The 19255-nt window shown below is 44.4% G+C and overlaps 1 protein-coding gene across 1 annotated transcript; it reads right to left on the minus strand.

The window, feature by feature from the left end:
- LOC109732262 (uncharacterized protein At4g28440-like) lies at positions 1–1456 on the minus strand. The gene is made up of 2 exons (XM_020291461.3): positions 1225–1456; positions 1–658 (listed from the first exon to the last, which is right to left on the minus strand). The coding sequence occupies exons 1-2, from the start codon at positions 1454–1456 to the stop codon at positions 489–491; spliced, it is 402 nt and encodes a 133-aa protein (XP_020147050.1). The 3' UTR covers positions 1–488.
- Positions 1457–19255: the final 17799 nt, after the last annotated feature.

Genomic DNA, 19255 nt, shown 5'->3' on the forward strand with positions numbered 1-19255 from the left:
CTTTTCTTGTATTCAAAGCCAACGCTGGAATCCAAGTTTGACACAAGTTGGTTTTATTTGGTCGCCCAAAGAACCTTCCAGAGCCAAGTAAACGTGTTGGAGCAGAGGTAAAGATGTCTGGATGAAATTCATAGTGAGTTTGGATCACCGATTTAGAGGAAAATGGTGATGAGTGGGCTTGATTTCGAGTAGAAGATGGAGACGAGTCCAAGTAACTCCTAGCTCAAGTACTAGTGCGCTTTCAATGGACTTGACCCAAGAGATAAAAATGCTAAAGACAAAATAAATTGTGCAAACATTTATTTTATTCCATGTGAAAAAAGTCCTAGCCTAAACGGTAACAACAACCAGGCTAGGGTTTGAAAAGTGGTATGTTACATTGGGAGTATCTAATAAAGGGGTGTTGAGATGTTAAAAAAAAGCAAGTATAGTTTGATCAGCAGGTTGGGAAAGCACTTGTTCTGATTAAGAGCGAAATAAGTCCACTCTTACACGTACTCCACAAGTGAGAAATTGTTGTCCTCCTTCACATCGAAGCTTGTCGGTTCAGTGACTTCAACAACCCCCCGTTTGTCAACAGCTAGCTTCATTATCCCCTTGGGCATGCCAAGCTTTGCATCCCAAAGAATAACGGTGTTGCCGGGCTTCAGCATGTCAACTGTCAAACATATGTAATTTCTGTTGTTAGATGTTTGCCATGTAAAACCATGCTAACCAAAACAGTAAGACAATCATGCATTTGTCTAACTCCATGAAATGAACAGATTACGGAAGGATCTAATTTGCTACGTTTAGAAATTATAACCGTATACTCCCTTCGTCCGAAAAAGCTTGTCCCTCAAATGAATGTATCTAGCACCAAGTTAGTGCGAGATACATCCATTTGAGGGACAAGTTTGGGACAAGTTTTTCGGACGGAAGAGAGTACAAAGTAGACTCCTCAAATAAACATTTATTTATTTAATACTCTGCGTCTAGTATTGTCTAGGATGGTCGATGTGATTATTCAAGGACTTTTTACTCATTCTTGATTCTAGCTACTGACCATTGATCAAGTACTCATTCTTGATAACTAGGAGCGCAACTTTGCACATTAATTTACAAAGCATAAGCGCGAGACACCCCGAGTCAAAGATTTAAACACAACAACACATGATGCCGGTTACCAGATGCTACGTATTTAGCAGATTAATTAATTACTACAGAAAAAGGGGGGTGTATTACCCTGGTCGTTGCAGGCGGTAAAGAGGATGCATCCCGTCTCATCGCCGACGAGGCACTCGGCGATCCTCGTGGGCCTCGCCGCTGGGCCAAAGCGGGTCACCACGGTCTTGGTCTCGGTCTTGATCTTGGAGCTTAGCACCTTAGCGAGAAGCGTGTGGCCGGTCGACGTCCCGGGCCTAAGATCTCCCACCTTCATGAACACCGCCGTCCGCTCTGCCGCCGCCGTAGCCATGGAAACGGAACAAGCAAACAGATAGGAACTCGAGGACGGATGATAAAGAGTTGATGCTACGATTACGGCGAGTTGGGACTTTGGTCTGCCAAAACCCTAGACGCGATGCTGTGAATTTATTATGGATGGTTACGAGTCTCGGTCCGTGGTCGAGGAGGACACAACGATGGGGCGGAGGAGTTGTTATTGCATCAGACGTTGCCATTGTTATCCGTTTTGCTTTAATCTGCAAAAGGTGAAAAAGGCTCATCGAATCCAACGTCTTGAGGATCCCATGAGTCTCTGGCTCTCAGCTACACAACGATGGACGATTTTGCATCTTGGTCCTATTCCAAAGAGGTCGTCAGTATAGTCTTTGTTGGAAATATGAGCAATTTACCTAATGATTTTATTAACAGAAATACTAGATAGAGCACGACTAGTATAGTAGAGATAAAACAAGTCATGCGAATTGACAAAGAGAAGGTAAACAACATTTTCATATATGAATTGTAACTAAACATATCTAAAGCAGACAATATAGCAAGTTGCATATATGAAATAGTGCCTAACATATCTAGGACAAACACTAGAACAAGGATAGCAGGGCCTCTAATAGAAAGAGGAAGAACACGTACGGGACAGCAGCAGCAGAAGCGCTGGACTTGGGGTCGGTGTCCTCACCAGCCATGTCGTCGAGGAGGTTGTCGTCGTCGGGGAAGAAGTCGTCGTCGGGGAAGTAGTCGTCGGAGTCCGGGGCGTCCGTGACGAAGAAGCCAGTAGTCGTGCGAAGCGCACTACAAGAAATATGTCAACTTGTGACCTTGACTATTGGTCACTGAAAGGTCATTGTTTTTCATTTGCGACCTTTTTGTGACAAAAAACAGAAGGTCAAAAGCTGACAGTCGTAAACTGAAATTAACGACCTTCTCTGTGAGAAGGTCGTAGACGTTTACGACCAAAATATGTCTACTGTTTTGTTTTGGTCACTAGCAGCCTTCCCAGGCCACGTAGGCATCCGACGTGGCAATCTGATGTGGCACAAGAATCAGCCCGGTCCAATTCGATTTTCTACATGGGCCTAGCCCAACAATTCGGCCTTTTTAATGTATTTTTTTCTATTAATTTTCTCTATATACATGGGCCTGGTCCAACAATTGGCCTTTTTATTTTCTAGGGCATGGCCTTTCTGGCTCCAAAGTTTTTTATTTTATTTTTTTCAAAAGATAGGCCCACTAGTGAGATGGGACCCGGTTGTCAGGTTCTAATAAGTGGGTCCAAGTTGTCACTGTTATATTCTTCAGATCTCAATTTTCCAGTAAATAAATAACAATATTTAAATTAGAACAGAGAGAAAACAAAATGCTTCAAACAGAGCACGACTAATCCGGAAAAATATGGTTCACATCATGAATACAATCAAAAACAGCCAAACTTGGCACATTATTACAATCAAACATGGTTCACATTAGTTTTACAATAAAAAAATGTTCACATCAGGTAACACAGCTATCACAGTATAACTAGCTCCAATGCTTCTCCCAACTTGTTCATCCTGGACCTCACAACAAAACATGAATGAAGGCCAGCATCTGCAAGTTATCAAGCAAAATGGTTAGAACAAGCAAACTGCGAAATTTTTATCATTTAAGCATAGAAAGACAGGGTCAGCAACATTTCAATGTTTAAAAAATGAACCAGGATTTCAATGTTTGAACAGCAAAAAATTGATACAGTAGATCATATGCGGTTTAAATCAACCCCTAAGGAGAGACACGTTGACACATTCATTTGGCAACACCTGTAGAAATTGAACCTCGTAAACATGCAATGTGGAATTTGTATCTCAAAGAAGTATACATACTTATCAGGTTTAATTAGCACAGAGAAGCCAAATGCTAGTAACTCATGATTAGTACACAAGACAGGATTCAGCAAAGTAAACAAGAAGGTGGCTACAGTACAAAAGTAAGCTCATCACACAGAATAAATGAGTGGAACTACAGTACATCCTCTAAATTAGCATGTTCACGAGATTAAAAGTAAGCGCAGCATAAGCATATGAGTTTTGTTTGGCACCAGCACATCAAACATAGTAACGCCAACGTGAAAAGTTTCAGCATTATTGAGATATGTTTCCTCGGAATCATACTACACAGAGAAGGGTTCAGCCTCAAGTCTGAACTAGCCTTACATGGTGGAGTACAGATTTTAGTGGCTACATAAACAAGAAGCCGGTATCCTGATTGCTATAATGTTCCTCCTAGACATAAAGACCATAAGCCAATCAAATAGCAAATAGTTTACTAGATAACTAAGCGAGATATTTTCCTTTTTCAAACACTGAATGTCAAAATGTCAAAACAAACACCTCCTCAAAATTAATGGCCAGACTCGCAATTCAAGTGCTTGCATTATTACAACAGTTTGGAAAAACAATAACACAGGATCACTCTGCTCAACAAACAGTGTTTGTGAGCAATGTACTAATTAGAATGTTGTACAATAACATCTTCGACAGTAGACAACTATCCCCTAAATTAGTTGTAAGCTTGTAGTTGACAGGAGGAATCATCACATATGTAGTTGATAGGAGGAAGAAGCGACAGATCAAGGAAATTGTCTCACCAGCAGCAACAGCGGGCAACGGGCGAAGTTGAGGAGGGTCAGCGGCAGGAGCAGCTCACATAAGTGGTCGGGGAAGACAGCCGGCAGCAGGTCCGTCGCATCATGTGAATCCATCCATTGGTAGAAATCATAATAAAATCATCATCATTGACATGGCAGAATGGGCGTGCAAAGAAATTATTTACAGGATATACAAAGCAACTACATGTTGATATGATTGGATTGTATGCACGGCGGATTTGTAATACTTAGTGTGAGTGCTGCTAGTTAATAAAGATGGGATTCACAGGAAAACAAAAATAATCAATCAGCAGTCACCATACGTATGTGCATAATAATTGTACATATATAATCTGACTTGATTTCTTTCTTAAAAAATATATTATCAACATGGCTAGAGACTATATAGATGGTCTACTCTGGTATGTAGGTACATGTGCATCCATCTTTTGCATGCCGGCAATCGGACTGAGAAAGCTAGACACAAAAATACTAGCAAGTATATATACTGAGAAAGCTAGACACAAACATAACTGCCTAGCTTTGGTAAGGTACATGGCTTTGTTTCACTCACTGCAGGAAAGTGGGCTGCTCTTGTCTAGTGTGGTGCCTGCCTCATGAAACGGACGCTTAGCTCATAAGTAAAGCAGGAGATTGTCAAGTTAGGACCGAAAGCACATCTTAAGCAATTTGAGGCCCTGTTCGAAGACCCGCCACTCCACCACTCCGCTCCCGGAGCTGGGGTTAAAAAGCACGGAGCTGGGAAACATATGCTCCCCAGCTCCTCGTATTTTTAGGAGCTGGAGTGACTCCAAACAGGGCCTAAATATCATCTTACTGTTATAACTGTGTGTTTATAAACCACATGGCAGGCACCTATCATTTTGCACATACACACACCAACAGAAACAAAGGCAGGGGGATATGTTCACATTGCAGAAATTAGATATGCATACACAGCTTGACTTGACTAGCAGTGGATGTGTTCACAGGGCATCCAAGAGGAATGTTCTTTGCAATCTTCATGTGTTAAGTTGGGATGATAGCAAAGGAAAAACCCTTGCATACGTCTATGTATTTACTGTTGATTAATGCACCACCACACCATTGCCACATACTGCAGCTTCTAATTCAACTCGTCATGCAAACTCGTGAGGCAGCAAACAGCTGCAGTAGTGGCATGAGACGCTAACTCGACAGCAACGCAACAACGATGGGATAAGCAACAGCTGGTTCATACAGCGGTTCGGCACAGATCGCATCAAGCAGCACGGCGAGAGGGAGGGCAGGGGAAGTACCGGTGGCCCGGGGCGGGCGGGGGCAGAGCTCGAGGTTGAGGAGCGTGGGCGGACGGGAGCGGAACTCGAGGTCGAGGAGCACGGCCGCCGTCATCTGCGCCAGCTCGCCCCTTCCTTGGTGAAGCCCGCCGGCGGATCTGGTGGATGCGCCCGCCGCTGCACCAAGATCGAGGGGATAGGGTTCCCGGAGGAAGCAACCAAGCCGCGTCCGCCGTGCACAGGGCCAGGACCAGGCGTCGGGGAGGATGTGGCCACCTGCAACGTGAATCGGAGGTCGGTCAGTCAGATCTGATCTGTGAGACCACGGACGAATCGTGAATCGAAGGAGAGGGGTGCATGCATCGCTTACGAGGGCGAGGGTGCTGGGTGAACGGCATGGCTGCGACGGCGGCTGGATCCGGAAGACGAAGGTTCGGCGCTGCGACGGCGGAGTCGAGGACCTGTGACCGACGAGGGCTTCCCTTTTGTCTGTGCCGGCCAGTCGAGGTGGAGCAGAGAGCCCCGCGGGCGAGTGAGGCAGCGGAGCATCAGAGGAGGACCTCGGGATTCTCTTCTGTAATGCGCGGGCGTGGAGTGGCGGCGATGCGAGAGCCCCGCGGGCGGCGAGGTTGGTCGAGGACAAGGAAGACGAGGGGAGAGTGAGGGCAGCGGCGGAGGTGGGTGGCGGCGAGGTTCGGAGGGGTGGGTGGCGGCGAGGTTCGGAGGGGTGGGTGGCGGCGACGAGGGGGACGAGGGGGATCTGCATCGGGGGAGAGGGGAGAGGATCTGAGGGGGGAGGGAGAGAAAGAAAGAAAGGAGGCGGGGGGTGGATGGAAGATGCCAGCTAGGGTTTCGCCTCAGGTGGGGTTGGTGGGGGCGGCGAGGAGCGACGGCTACCATTGGATCCGGGAGGATCCAACGGTGTTTTGTGCATGATCCGTGTGCCTTGTCCACGGACCAATCAGAACGCAATACAATATTATGACCAATTAAATTGGTCGTGATAAACTTAAAAATAAGATGTTAGATCATCTCAGCTATTTACTTGACCTGAGAAATTGGAAAAAAATGAAACAAATGAAAAACCTTCTCATCATGTCATCAAATGTGACCTAGTTTTTAGAAGAAAAAATAACAAAATAGTAATAAGGAACTTTTCATTTTGTTTGCACAAAAATTCATTTTTCATTTTTCGAGTGCTCAAAATGAGTTTTTTTGTGAAGGACATACCAAATATTTGTTGCAAAATTGTATCAAATCATTTTTCTAAAATACTAGACCATATTTAATGTACAAATAACCAAATGGTTGGGTGTCAAAACTTTTGATCCACCTCTCGTGAAAAAGACACATTTCCGCCGATTCAGATGGAAGCGGGTCAAATTTGAACTGCAGCTGCCTCATAGCTTGCTCTTTATTTTTTCCAAAAATCATTTCTAGGTACATAAGTATCTATTTAATCATAGAAACACCAAAAAAATTCCAAGATTCAACCACTAGCTAGGAACGGTCATTCCCGCCGTTTTGACCGCAATTTGAAACGGGCATAAAAATTCAAAAAAATCAAAAAATTGGAAAACCTTCGTATTCTGTCGTTATATGTGACTAAGTTACCAGGAAAAATAATAAACTTGTAATACGGCAATTCTTTTAAAAAAGTGTTCTCAGAAATGAGCTATCATCTGTGAAGATTCATGGCTTTCAAACCAAATGCTCAATTTTATGGCCACATTCATGGCATAGTTTGTTCAAATGATCTCATATTGTGCACAAGGGTGCATCTTGGAATGACAAACAATGTTGCCTAAGGAAGTTATCATTTTCTTTGCACGGAAAATTCATTTTCCATTTTTTGATTGCCCGAAAAGAGGTTTTTTTGTGAAGGACCTACCAAATATTTGTTGCAAAATTGGACCTAATCAATTTTCTAAAATACTAGGACATATTTAATGCACAATTGACCAAGTGGTTGGGTGTGAAAAGTTTTGATCTACCTCTCGTGAAAAAGACAAATTTCCGCCGATTCAGTAGGAAGCGGGTAAAATTTCAACTGCAGCTGCCTCGTAGTTTGCTCATTATTTTTTTCAAAAATCATTTCTAGGTACATAAGTATCTATTTAATCAGAGAAACACCAAAAAAATTCCAAGATTCAACCACTAGCTAGGAACAGTCATTCCCGCCGTTTTGACCGCATTTTGAAACGGGCATAAAAAATTCAAAAAAAATCAAAAAATTGGAAAACCTTCGGATTGTGTCATCATATGTGACCAAGTATCCAGGAAAAATAATAAACTTGTAATACGGAAATTATTTTAAAAAAGTCTTCTCAAAAATGAGCTATCATGCGTGAAGATTCATGGCTTTCAAGTCAAATGATGAATCTTATGGCCACATTCATGGCATAGTTTGTTCAAATGAGCTCATATTGTGCACAAGGGTGCATCTTGGAATTCCAAACAATGTTGCCTAAGGGAGTTATCATTTTCTTTGCACGGAAAATTCATTTTCCATTTTTCGAGTGCCCAAAAAGAGGTTTTTTTGTGAAGGACCTACCATATATTTGTTGCAAAATTGGACCTAATCAATTTTCTAAAATACTAGGACATATTTAATGCACAATTGACCAAGTGGTTGGGTGTAAAAAGTTTTGATCCACCTCTCGTGAAAAAGACAAATTTTCGCCGATTCAGTAGGAAGCGGGTAAAATTTCAACTGCAGCTGCCTCGTAGTTTGCTCATTATTTTTTCCAAAAATCAGTTCTAGGTACATAAGTATCTATTTAATCAGAGAAACACCAAAAAAATTCCAAGATTCAACCACTAGCTAGGAACGGTCATTCCCGCCGTTTTGACCGCATTTTGAAACGGGCATAAAAAATTCAAATTTTTTTTGGAAAACCTTCGGTTGTGTCATCATATGTGACCAAGTTTCCAGGAAAAATAATAAACTTGTAATACGTAAATTATTTAAAAAAAAGTGTTCTAAAAAATGTGTTATCATGCGTGAAGATTCATGGCTTTCAAGCCAAATGATCAATCTTATGGCCACATTCATGGCATAGTTTGTTCAAATGATCTCATATTGTGCACAAGGGTGCATCTTGAAATTCCAAACAATGTTGCCTAAGGGAGTTTTCATTTTCTTTGCCGGGAAAATTCATTTTCCATTTTCTGAGTGCCTGAAATTAGTTTTTTTGTGAAGGACCTACCATATATTTGTTGCAAAATTGGACCAAATCAATTTTCTAAAATACTAGGCCATATTTAATGCACAATTGAAAAAATGGTTGGGTGTCAAAAGTTTTGATCCACCTCTAGTGAAAAAGACAAATTCCCGCCGATTCAGCAGGAAGCGGGTCAAATTTGAACTGCAGCTGCCTCATAGTTTGCTATTTATTTTTTCCAAAAATCATTTCTAGTTACATAAGTACCTATTTAATCATAAATACATGGTTTGGTGGCGATACGTCGAGGTTTGGACGGTGGCCGAGGGCCCCAACTCTAGAGCGCGTAAACTCGCATGCCCGCCGCGTGGTCACCGCGTGACCGTGGCGTTGCCATGTGTTCTGGGCGGCCTAGGCATGTCTAGTGGGTTGGGCACTCCCCAGGTAGGTGCTAGGAAGAAAATCACAACATAAGATTCTCACGAGGAGACCGATCGATGCTCAAACATGAATAAGCAGCCAAGTGTTTGATTAGCGGTACGGGAAATGCACATGGCTAATGGGCGTGAGTTTTGGCTAAGGATGATCAGTTACTAAGAAGACCATCTTCACAAATTTTTAGCTCAAAAGGAGGAGCCTAGGTGGTACTTGCTTTGCAAAGTACCACGCTGGACATAAATACAAATGTTGAAGCTGGGCTCAAAATAATGAATGGATTGAGCTAGCATTTGGTGGAGGATGGTTATTTGGGCATAGGAAAGCACTGTAGAAAATGGATACCATTTGGACATGCCAAAGTGGTACTTCCTTCACAAAGTGTTTTTCTGAACAGAATAGGAAAATGAATATTTTTGAATTATTTTTGAACTAGCCAAGGAAGGTTTTTTATATATTTGATGAAGATATGACCCAAAGAATTTATGAGATTTTTTTGGTAATTTTGGGAATGACAGAAATATAGGTTGCTTCACAACCTAGGGCAAAAACTGCCACATGGACATGACACATAGGCAAATCTGATGAGGTGGCGCCTAGTCATAGCAACCCACCACAATTTACAAGGTTATGACTATCTATATTGGTCATGATCAGCTAGAAATAAGGCAGCGAACCAGTGCTATCTGCTTTATGACCATTTCGTGTAAGGAAATTACGACCTTTCTGACCAAAATGGTCGTTATAGTTTAGGGTTTAGAGCCCCCCGAACAACTTTTGACCAATTGGTCTGAAATGGTCATAGATCTATGACCATTTCTTCCAGGGTCACCGATAGAAGGTCACTAGTTGACATATTTCTTGTAGTGGCGCTCCCCAAAAACCTTATCACCCTTCTCCCGTACAGGACTCAAAGAGGTGCGGTTTCGGAGGCCTACTGTCCCGACCTGCGGTGTACGCCGCAAGCCGAGATGGGAAGAACGTAGCAGCAGCGCAATGCTCAGAAACTTGTGGCAAGAGGAAGAAGAAGTTCTGGTGCGTCTCTCTGAGAGGAGCGACCGAGCTGAAGGGAACGAGGGAGACGAAATGAACAGGCAGTAGGCGAAGAGGTGCGCCGTTCGTATTCAATCTCCACTACAGCAAAACGTTTCAGCTTCCGAGTGACCTTTCGTATACCCGTCGTGCGTGGCAAAAATTTAGACATCGGATCGGCTCATTCCCGCGGCGCGGCGAGGCGGGCGGCGGAGGAGGAGCGCGTGTGGATGTCCCTCTTGTTCTCATCCTCATACATGTGGGGAAAGAGCCTCCCTTATAAAGAGGTCCAACTCCCTCTAAACTAGCAATGTGGGACTAAACTTTAGTTCCACCTCTTGCCTTGCACGAATGGGCTGCGTGGGCTCTAGGATTTATTAGGAATTTCTGAAACTGCTATTGGGCTTGGCTCAAAATAGACAAAATTCCAGCAATCCCCCACCAGATCCCTGAGGCACACAAAATTTGCCTTTGGTTCTAAAACACTGTTTTATATACCGGTACTGCAGTGGAGACTGTTAAGTTGAACTTCCACCTAGAACTCTATGCTACACTAGTAAGCAATTTAAATAGTGGACTTGGCCTTGAATTGCAAGTTTTCTGCGAATCTAGCTTCACATAAAGCCTTGACCGGTACATGGCTACCGTGGGTCTTCCCCGCGGGTGGAGCTTATGCGTCATACTCCGAGACCTTTCATGAGTTTACTAGAGAGAACCCTACTCTCATAGATTGTGACGTTTAACAATCAGACTCATATAGGTGCGTTCTTCAAAAGATGTTCTGCAGGACAACATCTCTGCTTCAATGAGCCACTTAGAACACATTAAGATATACATCAACCTGCCATGCAGATTAGGAGAGTATTGCATCTTCATGGAGTGGTATTGTTAATAGTAAGGATACTCTCCTCTCAGTTGATCAACAACTTGTCTAACACATCTAATTCACGGGATCTCCGATCACATAGACTAGGTTACCACTATGAACAACTCATATTGTGGGTCTCATACCCATCTCCCTCGATGCATTATCTATCACATTACGTGATAGACCCTTAGTAAAAGGATCTGCCAGATTTTTAGACGTTTGGATATAATCCAATGCAATAACTCCGGAGTTTTTCATTTTCCTGACAGACTTTAACCTTCTCTGAATGTGCCTTGATGACTTCATGTTATCCTTCGAGCTACTCACTTTCGTGATCACAGTTTGATTGTCGCAGTTCATAAGGATACACGGTACAGGTTTCTCAACAATCGGCAAGTCATTCAAGAGCCGACGAATCCAATCTGCTTCGACAGTAGCTGTATCTAGTGCCGTGAGTTCTGCTTCCATTGTTGACCTCGTTAAGATGGTCTGCTTGCAAGACTTTCAAGAAACTGCGCCACCTCCATGAGTGAATACATATCCGCTCGTGGCCTTTATCTCATCAGCATCTGAGATCCAGTTTGAGTCACTATACCCTTCCAGTACCTTTGGGTACCCAGTGTAGTGAATTCCATAATTCGCAGTGCCTTTCAGATAACGCAAAACTCTCTCTAGAGCTTTCCAATGCACATCTCCTGGTTTTGAGACAAACCGACTCAGTTTGCTAACAGCAAAAGAGATGTTAGATCTTGTAGCACTGGCTAAGTACATAAGAGAGCCAATAATCTGAGAATATTTCAATTGATCTCTAGCAATTCTTCGATTCTTTCGAAGCAACACACTCGCATCATATGGTGTTGGAGAGGGCTTGCAATCACTATAGCCAAAGCGACTCATGATCTTTTCCACATAGTGAGATTGAAGCAATGTAATCCCACCATCATCGTCTCTCAATAACTTAATGTTCAGAATGACATCAGCCACTCCTAAATCCTTCATCTCAAAACAACGAGATAGGAAATCCTTGACCTCCTTAATAACATTCAGATTTGTTCCGAAAATCAGAATATCATCAACATACAAGCAAAGGATAACTCCCTCGCCCCCACCATGGCGATAGTACACACATTTATCAGCTTCGTTTACAACAAAGCCTGCAGCTGTTAAATTTCTTTCAAACTTCTCATGCCACTACTTGGGTGCTTGCTTAAGTCCATACAAAGACTTCAGCAACTTGCACACTTTTCCTTCCTGACCATCTACTACAAACCCATCTGATTGTTCCATGTAAATTTCCTCATCCAACTCTCCATTTAGGAAAGCAGTCTTCACATCCATTTGATGAACGAGAAGACCATGTGAGGCCACTAGAGAAAGTAGTACTCGAATAGTGGTCAGTCGAGCCACAGGTGAGTAAGTACCAAAGAAGTCTTCACCTTCCTTTTGGGTATAACCCTTGGCCACGAGACGTGCCTTGTATTTCTCAATAGTACCATCAGGCCTAAGTTTCTTCTTGAATACTCATTTGTACCCTATAGGTTTGCACCCATAAGGACGATCAGTGATCTCCCAAGTTTCATTTGCCAAGATGGAATCCATCTCACTACGGACCACTTCCTTCCAGTAGTCAGCATCTTCAGATGCATAGGCCTCTGAAATAGAAGATCATCTATGAGATATACAAGAAAATCATCACCAAATGACTTTGAAGTCCTCAGTCTTTTGCTCCTAGTAGGAACTTCATTGTTCTTCTCCACAAGATTTTTAAAGTGTTCCATTGAAATGACAGGTTCAATAATTGTAACGGGTTCCTGATTCGATGAACTAGGCATCTCCTGATTACATGAGGTAGCCATATCCTTCATGGGAAAGATATCTTCAAAGAAAGTCGCATCATTCGACTCCATGATCGTACCGACATGCATGTCAGGTACCTCAGATATTACAACCAAGAATCTATAACCAATGCTATGAAAATGATATCCCAGGAAAACAAAATCCACATTTTTTGGTCCAAGCTTTCGCTTCTTTGGAATTGGCACATTGACTTTCGCCAAACAACCCCATGTTCGTAGATAAGAGAGATTTAACCTTTTCTTATCCCATTCCTCGAATGGAGTTATCTCTTTGTTCTTTGTGGAAACTCGGTTTAGAACATGACATGCAGTCAATATCGCCTCCCCCCACCATGCCTTGGAGAGACCCAATGTGTGTAACATGGCGTTAACCAAATAAGTTAGAGTACGGTTCTTTCTTTCGGCCACCCCATTTGACTGAGGTGAATAGGGAGGCCTCCTCTCATGGATTATACCATGTTCCGCACAAAAGGAATCAATTTCATTTGAGAAATACTCTCCACCACGATCGGACCTAAGCCTCTTGATCTTTCGATCAAGTTGGTTTTCTGCTTCAGCTTTATAGATCTTGAAATAGTTCAAAGCCTCATCCTTAGATTTCAGAAGATACACATGGCAATATCTAGTGGAGTCATCAATTAACGTCATAAAATATTTCTTTCCACCTTTTGTCAAAACACCATTCATTTCACATAGATCTGAATGTATGAGCTCTAGTGGTGCAAGATTTCTCGTTTCCGCAGTCACATGAGACTTACGAGGTTGCTTAGCTTGCACACACACACTTGACACTTGGATCCCTTGACAGTGGTGAAACTAGGGATTAAGTTCAACTTCGCTAGTCGCGACATGCAACCAAAGTTAACATGACAAAGACGTGAATGCTGCACATTTGATTCACTATTGTTGCAAATATGATTAACAACTTTATTGCAAACGTCTGATAAGGATAAACGAAACAGGCCTCCTGACTCATAGCCTTTACCAACAAAGGTTCCATACTTGGATATTACAAATTTATTCGACTCAAAGACAAGCTTGTAGTCATCTCTACATAGAAGAGATCCGCTAACAAGATTTTTATTGACGGAGGGGACATAATGCATGTTCTTCAGCCGCACGATCTTCCCCGAAGTAAACTTCAGATCGACCGTGCCAACGCCACGAACATAAGCACTTGAACCGTTGCCCATCAGCACGGTGGAAGTCCCTGCAGTCTGATAAGACGAAAACATGGAGATATCACCGCATAAATGCACATTAGCACCCATGTCAATCAACCAATCAGGAGAATGACATACTGAAAGAATAGTGGGAAATACACCATACCTAGCATCCTTCATGTCAGTGTCTCCAATGACAACATTAGCAGTCTTGCCGCCTTTCCCAGGATGACGCTTGTCATAGCGATTAGGGCAACTAGGAGCCCAATGATCACGATCTCCACAGACATGACAAACACCTTTCTTCTTGTCATTCTTATTCTTGAAGTTCGTGTGCTGCACATCCTTGTTCTTCCGATCAAAATTTGCTTTACCATCAAACTTGCCCTTGTTCTTGAACTTGTGGGGCTGGAAATTCTTCTTCTGTACCAGATTGGCACTAGATCCTCCCTCAATACTTCGAGCATGTATGTCCTTTGCTCTTGCCTTTTCTTCCACATCAAGAGTACCAATGAGATCCGGAGCGGAGAACTCCTGCCTTTTATGCTTCAGTAAGGTAGCAAAGTTCCTCCACGAAGGAGGAAGCTTAGTGATGATACCTCCGGCAACAAACATGTCCGGTAGCATACAACTGAAGTGCTCAAGTTCTCTAGCAAATGTCTGTATCTCATGAGCTTGCTCAACCACGGAGCGCTCTTCAGTCATCCTGTAATCATAGAATTGCTCCATGATGTACAACTAAGTGCCAGCATCCGAGACCCCAAACTTGGCCTCGAGTGCGTCCCACATATCTTTTCCATTATCAATTGACACATAAGCATCAACTATGTTCTCACCAAGAACACTCAAGAGAGCAGCCTTAAACAGAGTATCCATTTTCTGAAAAGCTTGTTCCTGTTGGGCATCATACTCCCCTTCAGGTTTACCAAGAGTGGCGTCATAGAAACTCATGGTTTGAAACCATAAGACTGCTCTCACGCGCCACCTCTTATAGTGGATACCCTCAAACATAGGAGGTCTCATGGAAGTAGCAAAACCACTTGGTGTAAATTGCCTATAATAAGGTTTTTGGATTGTTGGAAATATGAGCAATTTACCGAATGATTTTATTAACAGAAATACTAGATAGAGCACGACTAGTATAGCAGAGATAAAACAAGTCATGCGAATTGACAAAGAGAAGGTAAACATCATTTTCATATATGAACTGTAACTAAACATATCTAGAGCAGACAGTATAGCAAGTTGCATATATGAAATAGAGCCTAACATATCTAAGGCAAACACTAGAACAAGGAACTGTAGCAGGGCCTCTAATAGAAAGAGGAAGAACACGTATGGGACAGCAGCAGTAGAAGCGCTGGACTTGGGGTCGGTGTCCTCGCCAGCCATGTCGTCGAGGAGGTTGACGACGTCGGGGAAGAAGTCGTCGTCGGGGAAGTAGTCGTCGGAGTCTGGGGCATCCGTGACGAAGAAGTAGTAGTCGCGCGAAGCACTTCCCAAAAACCTTATCACCCTTCTCCCGTACAGGACTCAAAGAGGCGCGGTTTCGAAGGCCTACTGTCCCGACCTGCGGTGTACGCCGCAAGCCGGGATGGGGAAGAAGGTAGCAGCAACGCAGTGCTCAGAAACTTGTGGCGAGAGGAAGAAGAAGTTCTGGTGCGTCTCTCTGAGAGGTGCTACCGAGCTGAAGGGAACGAGGCAGACGAAATGAACAGGCAGCAGGCGAAGAGGTGTGCCGTTCGTATTCAATCTCCACTACAGCAAAACGTTCAGCTTCCGCGTGACCTTTCGTATACCCGTCGTGCGTGGCAAAAATTTAGACATCGGCTTGGCTCATTCGCGCGGCGCGGCGCGGCGTGTCGCGTCGCGGGTGGCGGAGGAGGAGCGCGCGTGGATGTCCCTCTTGTTCTCATCCTCATACATGTGTGGAAATAGCCTCCTTTATAAAGAGGTCCAACTCCCTATAAATTAGCAATGTGGGACTAAACTTTAGTTCCACCTCTTGCCTTGCACGAATGGGCTGCGTGAGCCTCTAGGATTTATTAGGAATTTCTGAAACTGCTATTGGGCTTGGCCCAAAATAGGCAAAATTCCAGCAATCTTCGTGCTGCTTACCTCGGTTGATTTGATCCGCCTTGTCTATTAAGCAGCCGAGCAAAAAAAATTGACTGATGCCTAATTTTTCACTCGGTTGTTTTTGTAGATGTCGAAAAAAAGGCAGCCGGGTGAAAAATTCCGCATCAGTAAATCCGCATAGCCCCGAGGATGAGTGGGGGAGGCCGTAGCCGAGCCAGGACCGCCCCGAAGACGGGGGCGCCGTGGCTGGCTGTGGCGTCGTTAACGGGGGCGTTGGTGGAAAATTGAGAGGTTTGGGTGGGGGGGGCTTTTGCGTTTTGATTGCCGGTAAGATTATAAGCTTTAAAATTCAAAAAAAGGATTATAAGCTTTAGGCTGCCCGCAAATCAGAGTATCAAAAGTGTATCGTGCATATCAACTAGACATTTTTTATAAGATGACACACAATTAAACTAGACATTTTTTCTAAGACGACACACAATTAAATGAGAAAAGAGAGAATTTGTATCATATCATGATATCATATAAAATGTTGTCTTACATTGTGTCATGCTTGACAATAAATGAGACAATTTAAGATACTAACTTATAATATACACTATGAAAAGAGTATCATATGATAGTATCATATGCACTGCAGCTTTTTTTTAGAAATGGAGGACGACCCCCGGCCTCTGCATCTGGACGATGCATACGGCAATTTTATTAATTATTGACACAAGACCTTGCAAAGTCATACAACAGTAAGACTAAAACCACCGACTAAGCAACATCTGTCGGTATTCCTATTCAGTTGATGAAGGGGCGCTAAAAGTCTAGGCCTAATACCAAACAAACCTCGCAGCCAAACCTAACATCTAAGACTTAGAGGTCCCAACCAGGACGCCTGCCGGGTATGGGCACCCACCAGTCCGGCGTGCTCCTCAACAAGGACGCCTGCCGGGTATGAGGCCGCCGCAGCCACCTGCCGCCAATCCATCTTCAGCACTGTACTGCTACATCAACCTTGCCCGGTCTAGCTGCCGCCGATGCCACCACGACGCCAGGCAGCCTCACCCTCCTGCGCGAGTCCATCTCCGCTCATCAGGCGCCGAGTCTCCACTGCGCCACGCCGCCGAGATTCGCCATCATCAATGGACAAGATGAAACACCGCTCCTCCTCTTGTGCCCTCCAGCCAGCACTTGGTCCAAAACGATGTCCCCAGGAGGGAGAATGACATCGAAACGTCGTCATCGTCCGATCCGGTATACCCAGATCTAGGGTTTCCCCCGGAACCTCCCGATCAGGTTGACGTGACCTGCAACAACGATGCCTCGAGAAAAAAACGACGTAAGAGACGCCGCCATCGTCCGCCAAGACCGCAGTCAGGCGCGATTTTCACCGGAAGTCGTGTCGTCCTGATCTCGTGGCTGGCTAGAACCGCGCGGAGTCTCGCCATGAAGACGTATGCCGCAACTGGTACTCCGGTAGAGATCCTCCATACCCTCACCGGTCCCTCCACGCACCGCCGGCCGGCCAAGACCACGCCGCGGTGGATCTGGACGGGACGTCAGATCCGCGGCCGCCGCGACCCATCTTCAGGCAGAGCCATCCACGTTCATCCATGGAGTGCTGCCACCATCCATGCACGAAGGGAAGCCCATCGCCGTTCTGGACCGCTGCCCGCCGCCGCACAAGCTAGGGGCGCCGCCCTGCCTGCTGCCCACGGGCGCACCACAAGAGACGCCCCTGCCACCTCAAGGGGATCCCGCTGCAGATCCGCCCGCCCTAGCGCCTTGGCACCGGGCCCGCCGCCACCGCGGACCTCGCCGGCGGCAGCGGCGGCAGGAGGATGGCCGAGGGAGGCTGGCGGTGCTGGTTTTTTTGGCCCCCCGGCATCGCCCAGGGAGGCGAAGCGAGGGGGTACGAGGGGGTACTGCAGCTTTAGACTTGCAGTTCTGATTTCTGACATGGATTGATATGTTGTGTTGGAGAGACTATGGTCCACGAAGACCAAAGTAAGATTGCATTGCGGCGAGTTTGTTGCTTTTCTTTTGTTACTTTGTCCAGCTTTCGCCTTCATTTTGCCATGTCCGCCCGTAGATAAATCACGCCGAACTAGCCTAAGGTGATCAACTAGAGTATTTTTTTAATGGGAGGAAGTACCAAGTGTCTATCACACTCAGCTGAAGAATTTCTTAGCTCTCAGTCGACAAACAAGCCTGTGAACTCCATCTGATAAGTTATTAGGTGAGGCTAATCTAGACAATTACAAAAATTAAAATAAATAAACAAATAGTTTTTCCTCACAAAAAGATAAATAGTTTGCGCTCATGTGAAAATGAAACCACGCATGAATGTGTAGCACATTAAAATGGTAATCTATATTTCATAAAATTAATCTGTTAGCAATTATGAGAAAGGAAATTCATCTGTACTGATATACTCCCTCCGTCCCATAATATAAGGACGTTTTTGACACTAGTGTAGTGTCTTAAACGTTCTTATATTATGGGACGGAGGGGTACAATTTAGGGATAAAAATAGCACGGACACTTGCTTTAGACAGTATCTATGGTGATCTAAAACGTCATATATTTCTTTACGGATGGAGTACTCATTGCATAGTATGTATACATAGTCCTATAAAAGACTCAATTGGGACGTGCATTAGGGTCAGCCAGGCCCGCTGGATGTAGTTTTGGTCCGTTCGATTATCTGAGTTGCACCGGAATCTTGACACACATGAACCTTCAAGCACCTTTGAGCCCGGCTCTGGAGAAACGCTCGAATCAAACGTTTCTCAATAGCCAAGCCCGAGCGATGCAACTCGAAGCATGTGAGAGTAGGCGGTTGCACGAGCGAGACGACACGTTGTTTCCCGAAGCGTCGCGATAACTCCCCTCACCCTTCTATCACCGCTCACTCTCTCCACTTTCCACCCTCACACCAGCGGCAACAAGCACAAGATCTAGACGGCTAGCAACGGAGCGAAGATTTGGATGCCGAGCACCGGATTCGTCACTGCACCGGCAGGCATTCGTCAATGGTGGTAAGCCCTTTGACCTCGGTGGCATAGATTTATACCATGCTCGCATTCAATAGACGCTTTGCGCACTTGATTTAGGCATCAAATCTACCTCTCAACTTCACTGTGGGACTTAATTTAGGCATATCCGGTTAGAGATTTCAGAAGTTCAAATGGGATTGAGTAGGATTTTTACTAGGAGAGGGGGGGGGGGGTTTAAATGGAGCTTACATCCGTTCAAATCCAACCCAACAAGCAGTAGATTCACCATCTCCACCGCTTACTCATCATTGTCAGCATCCTCATTTCC

The sequence above is a fragment of the Aegilops tauschii genome, chromosome 3 (assembly GCF_002575655.3).
Source record: "Aegilops tauschii subsp. strangulata cultivar AL8/78 chromosome 3, Aet v6.0, whole genome shotgun sequence".
NCBI classification, from domain to species: domain Eukaryota; kingdom Viridiplantae; phylum Streptophyta; class Magnoliopsida; order Poales; family Poaceae; genus Aegilops; species Aegilops tauschii.

Bases quoted from the DNA above. Each gene is read 5' to 3' on its own strand.
- LOC109732262 (XM_020291461.3), bottom strand. From the start codon at position 1,456: ATGGCTACGGCGGCGGCAGAGCGGACGGCGGTGTTCATGAAGGTGGGA. The intron at 659-1,224 runs GTAATACACCCC...TATGTTTGACAG, and splicing joins TACCGCCTGCAACGACCAGG to TTGACATGCTGAAGCCCGGC.